We start from the raw sequence: 20,197 nt of genomic DNA, 5'->3' as shown, positions 1-20,197 counted from the left end.
AGAACACTAATGTAAAAATAACGACCCAAACACCTGACAGTGCTGTATACTGTACAGCCTATATTTTCTACAGCACAGTACTGTAATCTTTTTTACAGTAATAAACTGTTGTTTCAGATTACAGCATTCTACAGGTAAATCTAGCTGCCTGTAGTTTACTGTAAATTAACAGGGATTTTTTTACAGTAATAAACTGTTGTTTCAGATTACAGCAGGTCCACTGTAAAATTACAGCATTCTACAGGTAAATCTAGCTGCCTGTAGTTTACTGTAAATTAACAGGGATTTTTTTACAGTAATAAACTGTTGTTTCAGATTACAGCAGGTCCACTGTAAAATTACAGCATTCTACAGGTAAATCTAGCTGCCTGTAGTTTACTGTAAATTAACAGGGATTTTTTTACAGTAATAAACTGTTGTTTCAGATTACAGCAGGTCCACTGTAAAATTACAGCATTCTACAGGTAAATCTAGCTGCCTGTAGTTTACTGTAAATTAACAGGGATTTTTTTACAGTAATAAACTGTTGTTTCAGATTACAGCAGGTCCACTGTAAAATTACAGCATTCTACAGGTAAATCTAGCTGCCTGTAGTTTACTGTAAATTAACAGGGACATTTTTTACAGTGTAATTTAAAGGTGTATTTAAAAATGTTTTAAAGATGGGTTCTATTGCTCTAAGTAGGGGGGGATTATAGCTGAATAATATTTTAAAATCATGTTTAAATTCATCTTAAGTCTGTATAAAAAGAGCAAAGTTGATATATTTGTATATTTTTAATAATTTATAAGTGTATTTTAAAATGTATTAAAGATTTAATCTAAAGATAAAATTAAAGCTGAAATAGTATGTTAAAAGAATATTTAAGTTCATCTTCAATGTGTCCCAAAAAAGCACAATTTAGTACACTAAGATGATCTTAAGTTTATATTAAGCAGTACTTAAGATAAGCTTTTAGTATATTAAGTGCAAAATAAGTGGGTCGAAAATAGAGCACTTTAAGTACATTACGGAAGTGTATTATAGAAGTTTACTAAGTGAACTTAAAATGTATTTTAGTCCATTTTTTTAAAATCTAGGAATACATTATAAGTATAATTTTTATATAATTATTATTATTATTTAAATAGTTTATTATTGTATTTAAAGATGGTTTCAATTGTACTTAAAGTGTTAACGAAATACATTTTTAAAAAATATGAAATAGTATATTAGAAATACACTTTAGTTCAACTTCAATGTGTCCCAAAAAAGCACAATTTAGTACACTAAGATGATCTTCAGTTTATATTAAGCAGTACTTAAAATAAGCTTTTAGTATATTAAGTGCAAAATAAGTGGGTCGAAAATAGAGCACTTTAAGTACATTATGGAAGTGTACTAAGTGCACTTAAATAAAATGTATTTTAGTGCACTTTTTTTTCACCTGGGAGGGCCCAGACATGGTCAAATTATAAACACAACAACACAATTAAATATTTAATCGGCATCACTCCAGTTGGTGCAATTTCCTTTCTATCTCCTGGGTGGGGTGGACGGGTTTCAGACAAGCAGATCACAAAAGAGTCAGGTTTCTTAGAACTTTTGGAGCCTAGGGATGAGGTTTTAGCCGACAGGGGATTTCTCATCAGAGACGAGCTTGCAGCTTATGGTGCAACCCTTCGTATACCTCATTTCACAAAAGGAAAAAAGCAGCTTTCTGCACAGGAAGTTGACACATCTAGACAACTTTCTCGTGTGAGAATCCATGTGGAGCGAGTTATTGGTAGGTGGAAAAACTTTAAGATTTTGCAAACAGTTATTCCAGTGTCGCAGGTTAACATGCTAGACGATGTTGTGACTGTATGTGGTGCCCTCACAAACCTCTGTAAGAGTGTTGTTTCCAAATGAGTAACACATTACCATGTATTAGTTTTAAAGGACAAGTTCGGTATTTTACACTTAAAGCCCTGTTTACAGATCGTATCTGATGAAATAGAACGGTTAAGATTAAAATTTGGACACATGCTCCTGTCCCGAGAATTTTAGGTTTATTTCGATTATTTGTCTATGTGCACTGGAAGATTCCTTCCTAAAAACACATTAAACTTAAGTTTACAAAGACGTGAAACTCACCGAGTGGTCAGGGGTGTTCACTGATACGGTCCCAAAAAAAATCACTGAAAAAGATGCATTCCAACAGGTTTTATCGTAGTTTTTGTCCAACTCCATTGACTTGTATTGAATGTGCTGTGTGAGGTACGGTATTACTCCGCCGCTTCTTCTTCTGCTTCTTCTGTGTATTCAATGAAATGCCAGCGGTTTGCTTGCAATTGGCAAAGGTGCATTATCGCCACCAACTGGGCTGGAGTGTCTATTCAAGCTCTCAACGGAAGAATTTTGCGTTTGTCAAAATAGGTCCACAAAAGCGAAATAAACCTAAAATTTTTGGGACAGCAGCATGTCCAAATTTTAATCTTAACCGTTCTATTTCATCAGATACGATCTGTAAACAGGGCTTTAAGTGTAAAATACCGAACTTGTCCTTTAACGTGATTTACATTTGTAAAACTTATTTATTGTGCATGAAACAATAAATTAATAAACCTCCCAACATTGGCTACCACTGGTGTGTATAATGTACTTCTCCCAAAATTATCTCAACAATTCACAGTGCTTTTCAATTTCATTTGTAATTGTTATTAGTAGTTTAATTGCAATGTATGCAAGCAACATGGTTACTATTAAAGTACTAAAGCATTACAAAATAAAACTTTAAACAGAAGTGCGTCAACACATAGCAATCAATAACATAAAATGTAAGGAAAAGGATAAATGTAGGTCTGGGTGAAGAATAAGAATGAATGTAGGGAAAAATGTAGTTACTACCCAGAATGTAGTTCTGGGTAATATGGACCAGATTCATAACACAATACAGAACATTTCCCAGTCCTAAATTTAATCATTCAAACATCAACTCTCAAACATTCCCTACATAACCATGTTGCTGGCTTCCTTTTTATGTGTGCACAGGTGTAGTGAACGTGGTTGCTGCATTTGAAACAGATGATCATTTTTCCAAAATCTGGCCTTTCACAGTATTTGCAGGCTCTCTGTGATACCAAGACAGGGTCATGTCTTTTGTCAGTAGTTCAGGCAACACACTCGAGATAAAGAAGTCTTGTGCTTTTGGCAAAGCCTCCTTCAAAAACTCTTCATTTCTCAGGATACGTTGCACAATGAACTCCTTCTTGGACCACAGCACAAAGTCACAATATTTAACATCACACACAAACATGTGAAGTTGACATTGATAGTAGTATGTGTGTGAATGCTTCAATGCGAATGACTTGTCCAGACAAAACTGCTCATCTTTTGTACATCCTTGAAGGCTATCGCTATATTTGTAGGGACAATTGATCTCTACCACCCCTTTGCCACAGCAGGTACATCTTGCTATCCCATCTGGTGATGATCCAAGGTGTGGCTCAGAAGGTTTCACTACTAAGCCACATGAGCTGACGCTGAAATCTGGATGGCTTTGGGACATATATGCAGTGTAGGCTTGTCTTGCCGTTTCCTCCATGTTCTTACCCCAGAGCACAGATGGGACATTTAATTCTGTTCTTTTATACTGCATTATATCGTTTAGGTATGTTTTGCTGATCTTGTGAGTTGTGGTCGATTGGTGTAATTTAGTGCTTGTGATTCGACCAGCCCTATAGGTGTACCAGTCCTTTGACTTTGACTGTTGCCGTGTCACAAATTCCAGTTTCTCACATTGATGAGGTTGTAGTGTAGTTTTAAGTCTGTGAAATGTATGCTCACATTTCACCTGCATTTCCTCTGGTGAGAGTTCCCTGAGTGTTACATCAAATAAAGCAGTCAAAGGCTCAGGTAAGTCAGGATGCTCCTCTGAATCAGTGTCAGATGATGCAGTGTCTGTGTCACTATTTTCCAGGCTTGTCAGCACTGCAGCACAGGGGTCCACAACCTGCAGTTCCCGGATGTCATCATCTGTCAACACTGATAATAGAGCAACAAAAAGACACAGTTACTGTCCTGTTCACATCAGAGCTTTAAACACACAGGTATACAATATACAGCAAACAAATGTAATTTCTAAAAATAAGTAACCTAAAGACAAGCGCAGACCTATTCAAACTAACATAAATTATACTGAAAAAAATTAAACTGTCTGTAGGCATTTTCATCTCTGCATCTCATGCTACATTATGGTGTCAAAACACTATGGCAATAGGAAGCTTATCTAGGCTGTCAACTATTACATGCCTCTGGGTGTGATACTATTTTTCCTAGCAGATGTTAAAGGTACTTGAAGCTGCCTGTCTAGCCTCTTTGGTTTGTGGAAGCTGATTTCCCTCAATGGAGCTGGTCTGACTTCTTTCCTGCTGATGTCTTTCCACATGCACACTCCAGATGTAACTGCTGCTTTCTCAGTCCTTCCCATCCTAACATAAAGCTCAACTTTGAATAATATTGCAGCTGCATGACTGCAGCATGACCCAAGTCTGAAATTTCACAAAAACATAATAAACTTACTGGCTGATCATCAATAATGTAATGACCAGGTCTTGAAAGTAACATTTGCTTTCAGCCAAATTTCGTCTCGGACTATGAAGTAAACATGACTTACTACGCATGTATACGACCTAAGCCTAAACAGGTTTTGAATGTAACTGAATGATATTGGCTGGCTGCTGACATTTTGAACACTGTTGGCACTGTGTATTTCGTGAAAATTGAAGTTTCAAAACCCTGGTTATGAGAATATGTAAAGGAGAGTAGGTTAAGCCTAAGCCTGAAAGGACAGTAACACTGAAGCATAATTCATCTTTGTATCAACTACAAGCCCACAATACCAAATAATAGCCTACTTACCCCGCCATACAGGTGCAGTTCGCCGTGAGGACGTAGTTCTCTCGTTGGTTGATTATAACCCAAGCCTCATACATCGTTGTCTTGTGTCCTTGTCTTTGACTAGGAAGAATTTCTGATTTCAACACACAAAACTCTGAGTCTATGTCATGCTATTTAACGTTCTGTACATGACCACAGACAACGTATTCATAAGCATCCAGTGATTTATATGCTCGTAATTTCTCTCGGGTGTACACGCTCGGTTTCTCAACTAAATACGTATATATATCTGGCCACTGTATATTTGGCCATCTGCTAACGTCTTCTATCCACTCTACTATAGTACACGGATCTGGTAGCCGGATACCATTTGATAAAGTCAACTTTTTAAAATAACTTTCTCTGTCTGTGTTGCTTAATCCGCTCGCGTAGCTTGACAAGCTCGCCATACTTCCGTTGCCAAAATGCGCGCGCAAACGTTGCTACGTCATCATTGTGTACAAACAGTAAAAGGGTCTATTAAAAGTTATTTATCAAATGCAAAGATATATTTCCACCATGATTCTGTCATGTCACATATTGTTTGACAAGCTGATCTAATACACATATGATTGTTCTGAAGGGTTGGTCAAAATCCCTTGTCTCTTCAGTCAGTTATATATATATATATATATATATATATAGTTAATTCTATATCCCTTTGAATGCTTACATTACTTCAATACAAATCAATAATCAAATATATGCATTATCACATAATCATTTCTATATTCTTTTGTGCTTGTGAAATTATATTTTTTCTCTTGAATACATGTTGCATTCCAGTCCTGGCCTAAACACGAAGGACACGTTTCGCACGTACTTCACGAAACCCACGAATCTTCGGGGGTCAAGGGTGACATGTGGCTCCTTTTCTCTGGACAAGAGGATCATACTTTACATGTGCTTTAAATGTATTCTGTCATGTATATTTTCTCTAGAGAGCAATGCCATTTCTCTCCCTTCCTTCCTGAGGAGCTATGATTTGGCTAACTGATAATGCAGAGCTCAAACACTCTTTGGCCTTGGCGATGTTATTTGGTGTTGTTCTGTTTGTGTGTGTTTGACTTTCTACATGGGCACTTGGGACACAACGCTCAGCCGCATCGGCGCTCTCCTCTAACCTGCGAGGTCAACGCTGACCTAAATCTAAGGATTGGCGACAGCTATCCTAACTAATGGCGATAGGCACCTTTTATCTGCTCACATGTGTGAAATTGTTTATGGTTTTATGTTCTCTCAGCCAATCAGATGTATGATGATGCTATGCTTGCCCTTGCAAAATGGTATAATTGGTGTATGATTTTGTGTGAGGTAGAGTTGGCTTGCGACCTCCTCGTGAGACTTTGACGCTCGCTCTACCGATGAAACTGCAAACTATTCTTCAGTAAATTTTTATCTTTTTGATTGAACCTCACGACTCCTGGTCTTCTTTCATCATATCTGGTCTCGGGTCTTATAACTGTTACCCCCCTAACAGTTCTAAAGGGAATTATTATACAAACAAGCACTTACAATTTTAGATAAAAAACAATTTAGTTTTCATTATTGTCACATTTTAAGTATAACTTGTTTAGCTGGGAAAATCTAATCACCTTTAAAAAAGTTTGTTTAGTTCATAAGATTAAGCATGGTTTGGGTCATCCTCTGGCTGATTTTATTAAATTTAAATCTACTGAAAACAGAGAAACGAGAGGTGCAATTAGAGCGGATTGTATAATTCCTGGTAGGAAAACTTCTGGTCAAGCGGTTCCTTCATTCACAGCTTCACGTCAGTGTAATACTGTCCCACACTCAATAAGACAACGCTCATCATTTAACTCATTTAAGCACAATTTTAAGAAATGGCTTCTTCATAATCAACAATGTGAACATTAATGCTGCTTCCTCTATTATTATTATTATTATTATTAATAATAAAATTTTAAGTAGTAATATTTATCTCATAACAATGTCTTTTTTATCTTTCTTTTATTGTGTATATATATATATATATATATATATCGTCTTTCTGTATAATATGTTTAATTGTATTTTACAGAGTTGTTTACAAGTTCTATTATTCTATTCTATCAACCGCTTGTGTACAAATATTAAAATATTTGCACGCAGTGTCTGAAGATCAAGATCCCAGTCATTTAAAAGTGATGTGTCTTCGTGTGTCTGAAGAAAGTAAGATTTCTGTCTGATGGGGATCTCTGGTAATTCTCCAGTCCATCCGCTGGGTCAGCATCGTCATTTTGTTTATGGAAAAGTTGCTCAACTCCCTGCAAAATGAGAAAGGAGAAGTATTATACTAGTCTAACAAATCAAACTGCACATAACTTAATTAACATAATTTTAAACAAATTAATTAATTTATTGATTAGCCTGTTCAAAAAGGATTTTCAGGCTACTAAATAAAACTAGATAAAAGTTATTATTAAAAATGTCACACATGATAATAATTCTATTAATTACTGAACCTGCTTATGTTTTTAGGTTTTGTCTATGAAAAAGCAAACATTATGTAATCGAAAAAAAAGACTGTGTAATTATATGCAGATAAGGTTGTGTAATGAAGGGCTAAATAAAGTCAACACTGCTGTATAATGTTGTGCGCTCTCAATGAGATCTAAAATATATCTCCACCTTTTTAACAAAAACAAATTACTGACTTACCGCGCGTCTCCAGCATCCTGATAATGATGATTGATGATGATATTAATTGTCTGTGATGTCTGTAGCAGTAGATAAATACAGATACAATAATCCTAAGGAAAACAATAGGGCCTTCGCCTTTTCAAGGCTTAAGCCCTAATTAAAAAACAAAACTCCTAACTTTATATCACTAAAATGAAATGGGAAGCCGTTCACAGACGCTCACATGTAAACACAACACTGACGTCTTCACTTCCAGATCAAAGATCTGACCATCAAAAACTCAATGAGAACACGCCGCTGTTAGCCCCGCCCCCCACGAAAACTCTGGAAGCGCATTTGTAAGTACAGATCAGCGAAAGAAAAAAGAGAAAACAGTTAGTAAAACATGCAGTGTATTAAAAAGCGATTTTATTTTTTCCAGTTTCAAAGACATTTTATTAAGTTTCAGTTTATATTTTCATTCATTTCCGGAAAAGTTACGTTCAATTTTAAAGGCACAATAATAATCCCACATGATTAGGCTTATAGGCTACATAAAATGATAATAACCGACTGTAAAAGAATGTGTGGCAGTGTTTCAGCTTCAGCTTTTCGTTGTTGAGGAAGGAGCGCGTCCACTAACTCACAGCATGACCAGCACAGTCAAGCTCACTTTTTTTTTTTTTTTTTTTTTTATTGAAAGTAGTAGAACAACATACAGTAAAACCATGAAAGTTACATTTTCCTTCCTTCTTTTTTTACTATACCAACCCCCCTCAGTCAAGCTCACTTTTGTTCCTCTGTAAATCAATGTCCTCTTTCCAGCGATCTTTCTCCTACGTCATTCCTCTCCAAGGTCTCGTCCCACCGTGTTTCCTGGTCCTCCTTGTAATGTCGTTCTCACCTACCTTCCATTCCAGCGAGGTGTGTGTTTCAGCGAGCTGTTGTTCCTGTTGAATAAAGTGTCGTATAAACCAGTGTCTGTCATCCTATAATCCTCCTTTCACTGCGTCTTTGTGTCGTGTAAACTCCTAACAACAAAATTACCCCATTGTAAAAACGCAATGAGTGAGCAAACATTTAGGTGAGATAAATGTAATAAAAAAAATTGTCTACATTTTTTTCTATATCGTCATAAATATCGTTATCGCAAATATTCTTGAAATACACACACACACACACACACACTGTAAAACATTTCACATCTGTTAAACTTAGAAACGAAAGTTCACCTGCTGCCTTAAAAACATGAGTTAACAACTTTGTCAAATTTTGTTTCAACTTGAATTAAGACAACTTACATTATTGAAAAATCATAATCAAGATAAATCGTCTGCTCAAAAATATTTTTATTGTAAAAAGTTCAATGTTGCATAAACTTAGCATTGGTTTTATGATACAATTCATGTTAGCAAAATAGGTTCTAAGTAAGGGATAATTATTAAAGGGCACCTATTATGGAATTTTGAAATTTACCTTTCATGTAGTGTGTAACATAGATCTAAGTGAACAAAAACATCCTGCAAAGTTTGAAATATGAAAGTGCACCGTATATAAAGTTATTGTCTTTCAAAAGTAAGAGTCGACTCTGAGTCATTTTTATGAATCGTTAGAAGACTGAAGCTTTTTCTCTGACTAGATGACATCAACTTGTCAAGTTATTTGAATACCATACGCCCACTTATTGCGCTCCAAGGCCAGCAGGGAAAATATCAGGGCGACGAGACGCTGTGTTCTGAAGTGCGGCTCAAAAGCAAACTTTTTTCATCTGCCCAAGGAGGAGCATTTGAAGGCTAAGTGACTACAATTCATATAACTATACCACAGAAGTATAGTCCGAGCCTTGTGCTTTGCTCGCGCCATTTTCAAGACGATTGCTTTACCAGGGTTGCCAACTTCGGGACTTTGGCTGGAGTGAGACTTTGTAAAATTTCAGTGCGCGCGAGCAGAGACAATTTTTGGTAACCCTAATTTTAAAAATGTCAGACCTTGTTTACTTAATATAAACCCATATTTATGCAACAAAAAAAAAACTAATAGAATGGGAACACTTTTTCAAAATGTACAATTAATTTATTGATTGCACTAAAAAAAAGATAGAGGTGATTAAATAACAAACATGTAAAACAACAACATCAAAACAATAAGAAATCTCAAAACAAAAGGGACACATAATAGTTACTCCACCTCACCAGAAACCCACAACACACAAGTTTCACAAATTAGGCCTGTTGTGCCACAGTGGTAGTTGGGCCTGCTTCACTACCTCTGCTGGAGGTTTGTATCTGAAGCAGGGTTCAAGGCTGCTCATTTTCATTGTCATTGATGACAGGGTGCTGTCATAAGTGACAGTCTGTTCCTGGTGTCAGTCTTGTTTAGGCCAATAACTGAAAAGGTTCGCTCAGCATCCGCATTTGAGCAATGTTGGGTAAGTTACTTAAAAAAAGTAATTAGTTACTTCTCACAAAAAGTAACTGAGTTAGTAATTGAGTTAAATCATTACAAAAGTAACTAATTACCAGGGAAAGTAATTTCGTTACTTAAAAAAATAAAAAATACCATCAATATTAAATATGTTAAATGAATGCAATGGACACTAAATAGAACAAATTATTATTATAAAACATTGTATACACTAACAAAAATGCTCTCGATATAATAGTGAACAATGTACCAACATAAATAATAATAATAAAATATAATATTTTGGGGTTTTATTTTTATAACCTACAGGTCATCATCAGAGGTTATTTAAGACAAATTCTAGTCGTGTTTGCCTCACGTGTTCACAACCGGTCAAACAAAGATGTTTTCTTTGAACGTTCCCTGCGTTATTTTGGAGTTTTATTTTATATCCTTGTAAACTAATTACAACGCTGCAGATTATACCAATAGGCTACAGAGATCATCCTAATGCGGAAATGTATATTTAATTTATGCTCGCCTTGCTCGGACACACTTGATCTCACTCGCGCACTGTCGAGCGCGCTCTCGGACAACACTATCGGCACACAGACTGAAGGCTACGTCTGTAGTGACAAGGCACACTATTTTATTATCTGCTTACCTTGATTGTCATCCAAACTTTCAAATGCGCATCAGCGGCTCCGACTCCGAACGCTCCGAACTCTCTCTGAACTTCTCACACGCAACTGACCGATTTCACGCGCAAAGGTTTTCAGCGAATCAACGATCAGAAAATACTGCAGTGAGAAGGTTGTTGGCAGATGTTACAGCTGTGGGCCTTAGCTAAACTCCTCTCCTGTCATTAATACACTGTGGTCTAGTCAATAGTCATCCATATAAAATTAACGGATTGAGAGGGGAGAAAAATGGATTTTGGCGTGACATTTCTTGCCTGTGCGTGAGAGCGTGAGATTGATGCCGAAAGCGTGAGTATCACGCCAGATGCGTGAGAGTTGGCAACCCTGGCTTTACCAACTTAAATGCACTCAAACTTGGATTCGCGAGCCGCTGATATTGAAGGAAGGTTCAGTTCCAAGTGTATTTGCATCAGCTTCCTCCTCCGTATCACAACCTGTAAGTGTTATTAATAATTGTTGCTTTTATGTAGCATGCTTAATTATTATTTTGTTTGTTGTGTAAGCACCGTTTAGCTTCTAGGTCTTCAATGACAATTGTATTGAGATAGCCTATGTGAAGTGTTTGTCGTTGTTTTCGGAGTTGTCTTAAAGAATAGAGTAATACCTCGTAGTAACGTAACTGCATTTTATTTTTTTTATTTTTGTAAAAACGTTATGTTTATGCATCGGGCTAACGCAAACAAAGACTGATTGTGCTATTACAATATGAACTCTGGGCTATGCTCGCTAACATTACATTCTTTATCTTATTTTTAGTTTTTTACTACAAACTACAAAGCAGTGGACTATAATAATTATTATAACACAATTTAATTGATAAAAGCATCATTGTACTCCGTGTTAAACAATAAGTATTATCTCTGTAAACACTGCTGGGTCATCTGACCAATCAACGCAGATTAGCGTCGCGCAAAGGAGGGGTTTGAAAAACGAGTCGTTGAACGATTCATTTGGGAGTCGGTGAGCAAATCAGGTAAAAATAAATGCATATTATACGACAACAAAAGTGTTTTTTGTCATTGCATGCATGTAAAACTGTTGTTGGGGACTCCCTAAACAACATTAGGAACATTTTAAATGTCATAATAGGTGCCCTTTAAACAGTTTCATTATGTTACCTAGAATTTTACAACCATTTCATCTTTCACATACTTTCTTATATAGGAACAAAGAGTCTGTGCAGTTGTAAATGACAACACCAGCAGTTGTTTTACAGTTTAAAACACTTTTAAAATCAGCTAAACTTAGAAATGCCAAAACGCTTTAAGAACGACTCCATGTGGTTTCTACCCTTGCAGAGCAACTGTGTCGATACAAATGTAAAGAACAGAATGCAAAGTAACTATAAGTGTCCCCTCAGCAAAAGCTTCAGAAATTCTCAAAATTAACAACCTTGTATTAAAAACACATCTAAACATTTATGCTTCTGATATTTTTCAGCAGTACTTGGGTTTTACTTGAAATGGTCGGTAATATAAATTTTGAACAGTGTCAAGTAACTGACGTGCAAATGTAACAACATGTTCCCTCCGATATATGGTTTGAGCCCAGTCTATGAATTACACCTCAGCAGTTTGTTTCGAAGTCCATGTATCTTGGCAGAACAGTGGTCCGTTTTAATATTCATGATCACTTTCTGCAGGAATTCGAAGGAGTACCTCATACTGCGGGGATATTCACGGGTAAGGCAGTAGATTGATGTCTCCATTGTCACGTTGGAGACATCAAGGGGAAATGCACCATTCAGGACACCTTCGTGTCCAATCAGAAGTCCAACACGCATTCCCTTCATAATCACATCCAGGGTTTCACCATGAACCTAAAACAAATAGACAGTTTCAATCCTAATTTAAAATGCATGTAATAGATTTGGTCTATAAAATAATAGAAATGGTCCAATAAAAGAATGACAATTGCACTAAGCCATATCATGATTTTACTTCATAAGGCTGGGATGACACGGAGGCTAAAAGCTACTGTACGGTCAATTATTTATTATAAACAAAGACTAAAATGAAGCAAATTAATTATTATTATTGACTCTGGAATGAAAATAAATTTCCAAATCACAAAAACAAAATCATGACAATTAAGCGAATACATTTCTTCTCCATCCCCACTGCTCTGCAATGAATTCAGTATCATTAGTATGTTAACGATGTGTAAATATATTTTCTTACGTCACACATCTTGATTATCTCTGAAGTGTCCATCTTATTATCCATCCTTATTAAGTGTCCTCTGAAAAGAAGCGTGGAAGACCAAGTAAGGCAGCTGATCTTCTGTTCAGATTTGGGTCCTACAAACAATTATAAACAAGACTGAGTGACGGGCATTATTCAAATTAGGATCCCTATGTTAGTAAATATTGATTAGGGTATCGATTCAGATGTCCCGATTCTATTTCGATTCACAAGATCTCGATTTGATTCGATGAATACATTTTCACTGGCCCCACCACAAAAAAATAATAAATGAATAAAATAGATATTGTTTTGGACCCATATATCCTTGTATTGCAATAAATGTAATTTCAAAGATTATTAAAAACAAGTAAACAGGTATTAATGAAAAAAAGAACAAATAATTAAATAATAATGAAATAATCAGTATTTTTTTAAGTAATCAAATGTAAAATAATTAGTTCATTGTTATTCATACCTCCTTATCAAGGCACTGCATAACACTGCTAAGGCTCAACCTCTGCTTGACGATACGGATACTTTGTTCAGCTCTAAAAGACTTGGCAGCAAGGCATCTAGTCCATTTAAGAATGACTGCAGTAGATCGGTGGTGACTAGTCTATTGACCTCTCTCGACTTAACTGACACAGACACACATAAGACAGCAAAGATTGAGAGAGGGAAAAGAGCGACAGAGTAGTGAGGGGTACAGATGAAAATGATTTCACAGGCATATGCTGATTCGTTTAAATCAGCCATGTCACTACCCATTTAAGCAAATACATAATTTCCTTGTAATTTATCTAGCTGTGAACGTCTGGGTTGGCACTGGTTACCGTCTCTCATTGAAGAGCAAGGATGAGCTGAATGTTTCTTTACACACAAGATATTCCTCATCCTTGTCCGAGGAAACTGTGGGTGCAGTGTTTTGAGTGTGAGGTGTGAAGAGCCTTCTCTTTGGAGCTTCTTCTGGATCCTCTTCTGTTGCTCCTCCTCCAGAGCCGCCTTCACCGGAGAGTCCGTGAGGATCGCCGTTGACCTGCAACATTCAAAGTGAGAAAAAATGCTGTCAACATTTGAATACATTTACAGGTAGTTATTGCTCATCCTCTGTCCACATGATAGCATAAATAAAATACTCACCTCACCTCCTTTTGCCTCCCCGTTTTGTGTCCTTTTCTCGGACCAGCCTTTGGAAAGGGACGTACAGCTTCTGGACAGAAGTCCTGGAATTCAGGCTAGTGTGACTTACCTCAAGCATACCTCTTCCCGCTTCTTCAGGAGGGACAGCTTAATCAGCGGACACAGAAACAGTAATATTAATATCAAGTGCACAATTCTATTTTAGTAATTATTTTACTAAAATCCTTCAGGACTAAACAAGTTCTATCTTATTTTATCTTACCTGAACAGACAGCTGGGTGGTGAGGGATGGCAGACTATAAACAGGTGTCTCTGGTTGAACCAGCAGGATACTCTGGCAGCAGTCCTCCCTCAAACAGGCTCTGGCTGTATGGGTCTGTGTTGCAATGTGGTGTGGGAGCACATGGTACTTGTGAAGGATCTGGGCGGTTGGTGACATATGAAGGTGAAAAGTCTTGCTCCTCAAATATCTGGGTTAAAGGGGCAGATGCCAGTGCACACAAAGCCAGATCGGGTGTTGCTGCGCGTGGCAGAGCTGTGGCCACTAGGTTTGGGATGTCATAAATAGTTAAAGTTTTTCCAGGGTGTGTTCTCATCCAGTGATCTGCTGCTGTGTTAACATAGCGCTTCAGTGGACCGAATACACTCGTTTGACCGACAAAAGTCAATTGCTGCCACAGAAAGGTGTGACCAGTGATTATAATACACACGCACCCCACCCCACCCTAAACCTACCCATGTGATATCCATGCGTATACAATGCACGTAAAAACTAATTTTCGCGTATATATTACACGATAAACACACTGCGTGCTATATAGACGCAGTTGGTGTGATCGGGTTGATAGGCTACAGTATGTATTTTTTATCACGGTCTGTTTATTACATTTTATATAACAATAGATTTGTCCCATGTATTTTAAAAACCTGTTAACCGTCAGTCAGAGCGAGGACGCACTGAAGCGTTTTTTTTTTTTTATAGTTCAAAGTTACTATCAGATTTAAAGTTATTACCTTGACAAACTACATCATTAAAAAGATATAAGTCTCACGTTTCAGTATTTGACCACTATTGTATTCTGAGAAACTTATAGTGACAGTTATGTCTTAATTTGTGTCAAGATTTATGTAATGAAAAAATGAGTCGATACCTTTAATATGAATTATGATCGTCAGCCGCGTCCATTCAGAAAAAAACTCCCGTGTTGTCATGAGAACGCTTGACAAAACAACGTCCCTCAGGGCTTTTGGCTCAAAAATGTGCAGATTTGGAGAAATATTGATAGATTTTCATAGGTTTACATCAGATTTCTATAGACAGGAATAATATTTATTTAATTTATATCCAAATGCGTCCATGTAATCATACTGCGCGCTGGATACACTGATGTACTGTGTTTTCAATCCATACCAGCAGCCGGAGGGCGCCAGATACACAGTATTTTCCACATAGCCTATGAAGAACCATAACCATGTGACATTCCAGGACGTCACTCACATAAACAAAGCTTTCAGAGATCGCTGTAATATGCAGATAAAGATGTTTTGAAGACAATAAACATGATTACAATGATATTTGATTTACCGGTGTTCTTCGAGCCATGTCAGGTATTTTTATAATAATAGATTATATTTATAATGTAATGCTAATCGATATAGACTTTATCATCGTGCAGAATACTATATAAAATAATATATTTTCTGTCTGATTTTTTTCTCTGAAGCCAAATAAGCTCATAGAAGATTATTTAAAACACTCAACTTGCGCTATAAAGTAAGTTTGGAGCACAAACATGGTTTTAATCTCATAAATTGTCGTGTATTGATGGTGTGCTAAGCTAACATGCTAGCTAGCTCTCTAGTTGCACCTGCCATCTAGCTGTTATTTTTTATGATTTTTTTCTAAATCGGAATGCTTACTGAAATGTTTCTTTATTTAAGAAAGTCATTTGATACAGTTTCAAATGTGAAGTGAGAACTATGAAAGAAATTAGGGGTTGAAACAGCGTGAATAGCCAGTCGTTAGCCATTATAATGGAGACAAAGGAAAAGCATATTTATGGCCATAAGCAGGCTGGAGAGGTGTAAATGTGAGCAGGAGAGAGTGACACTGAATGGGGCTCGTTTGCACCACAAAACAATAGATACAGTAGACTGAATAGATGCTAATAGATGACAATAAACACAAGTTTGCATTTTAGAGTCGAATCAGAATAAAGTCATTTGACATGATCTTGAAAAACATTTAACTAAATACAGAGTTTTAGACTTATCACCTTCAAATTTTAAATATAACATGGTCAGACATGTGTCTTTAGCTGGAGTGCAATTCTAGAGTGCTGACGGGCCAACTTCAATTTAATTTTCATGAAGATGTTTCATAAAAATACATTTCTAATAACTTACTTTGAAGCTATTCATAAAAAAAAAATGTCATTATGACAATAATTAATTCTACATTTCCGATAAAGTGCCAGGTGTCAGCTTTCAAATGAGACCATACTTATGATTTTAGTACAAAGGGTTCATGAACTGTATCTGTTTTAGTTTGGGTATGCCATTTCTGGGGATTTTTCAAAAGTGGCGCTTCAGGCTAACGGGTTAAGGGTGGATCACAGGCTAACAACCACTGAATCATTGTAACTTTTTTTTAGTTTTCATGAATTGTAAACTTTACCTGTTTCATCCACATTACTTATGTCCTTTGCTTCAAAAAGGTAGCGGGCAAGAACGGTCTGCAAATTCTTTAAAAAAAGAGGACACATTTGTTCTGTTGAAGCTAGTGGAACGGGACATGCTGGTGGCTCGGGGTCTACGAATAGATAAGGTGTTGTTCCTTTGAAGGAAGGAGGTGAGCCAGTCTTTGCCCGCTATCTTGATGGCATCCCATCCACTCGGATATTTGCACCCATATCTGCTGGCCAACTCGTATGCAAATCTGCGCACCTAAAACAGTAAAAAAAAAAATGTTTAGAGGGACATTGTTTATGACATAAGATAAAATAAGACTTTACTGATTCTGCACTAGGGATTTTTACATGTTACAGCAGCTTTACAGACAGTGGAAAAATGAAATGTAATGTCAGTAAAAATAAAAAAATATATAAAATGAAAATCTGCTTAAAGAATATACAAATCTCACATTTAATTAGACAACATTTTAAGGAAGTGTAGTGCAAATATCTTTATACAATTATACTTCCATTATAGTTAACTTTCTTTCCAGTGCAAAACAATAATAGGCTACATAAAAAAACAGCTAATAAAGACAATATAAAATATATATTTTATATATTAGCTGTTTTTTTATGTATTATTGTTTTGCACTGGAAAGAAAATATTGCACTCAAATAATGCATCATTCAAGCAATACAACACCTGTATATATGCACATGGAAAATCTCACAGAAACAAATAAACCTCCAGACTAAGCACATTGTGCAGCTATTTTCAATTCTGTATTTTTGTGCTCTTTTCGACTGGCCGCTTGAGGCTGGCTGCAGAAGGGAGTCAAATCTGTATCTCCCCCATGTTAAAATGCCCAACTTTACAGCAGACAAAAACATGTTTACAGCCTGGTTCTCTCTTTGGCTTTGGTCTATACAGCTAATTTTGCCCTTCATAACAACTGTGAGGGGGGTGCATTTTTTTATAACTCACCCGTTTAGTTGATTAATATTTAAAGTTCTGCTAAATTAAGGTTGTGTCCACTTTTGAGTGACAGGTGGATTCCCGCTGATGTAAATGCTAGCCGGTTAGCCGTCACTTCACCTCAGCAAATTCCAGCCGCTGAACTTGCCATCTCTGCCGTGTTTGTGCTTTTATTCGGGATTATTTCATATAATTTAATACAACTATTACTTCGCCCACGGCTTTGGATTCCGCCGTTATCGTCGAGTATCGTTCGAGAGAACACCCAGCGCTGTATTCCAGTGGTTTTCCTCGGTGAACATCATGGGCGTCAGTTTGGTTTGAAATATGCTGGGGACAGAGACGCATTCGGAAGTGCATTTTCAGAAGTGCTGGGTACAATGACGCATTCATTTTTTTTTTTCTTTCGCTTAGGTCATGTTTTGAAAGACGATGTCCTGAAGCTTACTAATGTAAGCTCTGCAAGCTACTAGCAGTGGCGGCGTTTCACAAAAACCTAGTATGGCATTCCGTCTGGCAGAGGCGGCAATTGCCTGGGACCCCGCATTTTAAGGGGCCCCCGAGGGCTGATCATTTAAACAATCAGAAATATTCATATAAAGACGCAGCAACATCAGTGGGGCCCCTCGCTACTGCTTTTACTCTTTTCAAACTGGTGCAGCACTTATAGCTACTCGCGGTAGGTAGAAAATGCATGATTTGATTTGTTAAACATGAAAAGGACTTATCCATCTGGCATGGCAGCTCGCTCTAACTTTAACCTAGATAAATGTTCGCTATTAGCCTATATGGATATTAGGTGCATATCCAAAGTGTGTGTGCGGAGTGTGCCCGCACTGCATGGCACGCGTCGGAGCGAACACTTGCATTTTCCTAGAGGAAACAACTTTAAATACTCAATCTTTTTTGAGGTCCAAAAGGAATAACGCATCAGTCGCAAGTAGCCTACTTTTATTTGGGTAAACTCACAATTACAAGAAAACGTTGTGCTTTTGTAAAATAAAATAAAACAAACAGGGCGCGCTATAGCCTAATTATCTCCATGGCGTGAACTAGAGCGCGTCTCAATAATGAACTGAAATGCAGTGTATAGCCTCAAAAACGTGATGAATATTTCTATATAAAGCTCGAAATATCCACTTTTAAACGAAAAAATTTAAATCAAAAGCAAAAACCGGCTGATTAGGCTGTAGGCCTAATCCATATGAAAGGTGCATTTCTATCTAAAGGCGCATCCACTTTACAGTGGAGATGTATATAGATATGTTTGGAGCCGACACTGATTTAGAAATATATATTTTATTAATAAACAATAAAAATGCCTCATTATTTTTCAGACATATATCATTAGCCTGCTTTTGCCGGTGCTTTGCGGCAAGATTTATGCATGCGCTTGAGCGTGGATTAGGCTATATTCCTCCATACACTCATTATTTAAGCAGAAATTAATATAAACGTGAGAAAAAAATAAAACGAGCTCCACAGAACATAAAATATTAATTTTATTAATCATTTTATTTAGTTCGCATTTATGAGGAAAAAACAATGTTACGGACGTGACCACTCTGAAATCGGCACTAAAAGATGCTTTAAAACTTTCACATGCCCTAGTGAAAAAAAAGTATACTTTATTGTATTTGAAATATATTCCCTTTTTCAATAGTACATTGCAAATATACAAAAAAAATATATACTATCTTTAAATATATTAAAAGTATATTAGCATCATGCTTTTTATCTATTTTTATAATACAACTTTTAACACACTTTAAAATAATAGTACTTTAGTATATTTTCTAAAAATATATTTAAAAGCAAGCACACTTTTAACATATTTCTAACAAGTGCACTATAAGTACATTGGTAATAAATATATGCTTAAATACACTTTTAAGAAATATGCTAAAAACAAGCATACTTTTAATATATTTCTAACAAGTGCACTATAAGTACATTGGTAATAAATATATGCTTAAATACACTTTTAAGAAATATGCTAAAAACAAGCATACTTTTAATATATTTCTAACAAGTGCACTATAAGTGCATTGGTAATAAATATATGCTTAAATACACTTTTAAAAAATATGCTAAAAACAAGCATACTTTTAATGTATTTCTAACAAGTGCACTATAAGTACATTGGTAATAAATATATGCTTAAATACACTTTTAAAAAATATGCTAAAAACAAGCATACTTTTAATGTATTTCTAACAAGTGCACTATAAGTACATTGGTAATAAATATATGCTTAATTACACTTTTAAGAAATATGCTAAAAACAAGCATACTTTTAACATATTTCTAACAAGTGCACTATAAGTACATTGGTAATAAATATATGCTTAAATACACTTTTAAAAAATATGCTAAAAACAAGCATACTTTTAATGTATTTCTAACAAGTGCACTATAAGTACATTGGTAATAAATATATGCTTAATTACACTTTTAAGAAATATGCTAAAAACAAGCATACTTTTAACATATTTCTAACAAGTGCACTATAAGTACATTGGTAATAAATATATGCTTAAATACACTTTTAAAAAATATGCTAAAAACAAGCATACTTTTAATGTATTTCTAAC

The 20,197-nt window shown here is 36.0% G+C and overlaps 1 protein-coding gene and 1 long non-coding RNA gene across 2 annotated transcripts; both read right to left on the bottom strand.

Moving 5' to 3' along the window:
- Positions 1-12,330: 12,330 nt before the first annotated feature.
- Positions 12,331-13,383, bottom strand: LOC307004095. The gene is made up of 3 exons (XR_013798913.1): positions 13,288-13,383; positions 12,807-12,925; positions 12,331-12,445 (listed from the first exon to the last, which is right to left on the bottom strand). It is a non-coding gene; the product is annotated as an uncharacterized lncRNA (long non-coding RNA).
- Positions 13,384-13,580: 197 nt separating this feature from the next.
- LOC307004558 (uncharacterized protein) lies at positions 13,581-14,594 on the bottom strand (the record flags this gene model as incomplete). The annotated part of the gene is made up of 3 exons (XM_079623875.1): positions 14,215-14,594; positions 14,062-14,099; positions 13,581-13,848 (listed from the first exon to the last, which is right to left on the bottom strand). The coding sequence occupies exons 1-3, from the start codon at positions 14,389-14,391 to the stop codon at positions 13,581-13,583; spliced, it is 483 nt and encodes a 160-aa protein (XP_079480001.1). The 5' UTR covers positions 14,392-14,594.
- Positions 14,595-20,197: the final 5,603 nt, after the last annotated feature.

This window comes from Phoxinus phoxinus (assembly GCF_949152265.1).
Source record: "Phoxinus phoxinus genome assembly, chromosome: 9".
NCBI classification, from domain to species: domain Eukaryota; kingdom Metazoa; phylum Chordata; class Actinopteri; order Cypriniformes; family Leuciscidae; genus Phoxinus; species Phoxinus phoxinus.
The sequence above is the reverse complement of the archived record's forward strand: the minus strand, read 5'-3'. Positions and strand labels throughout refer to the sequence as shown.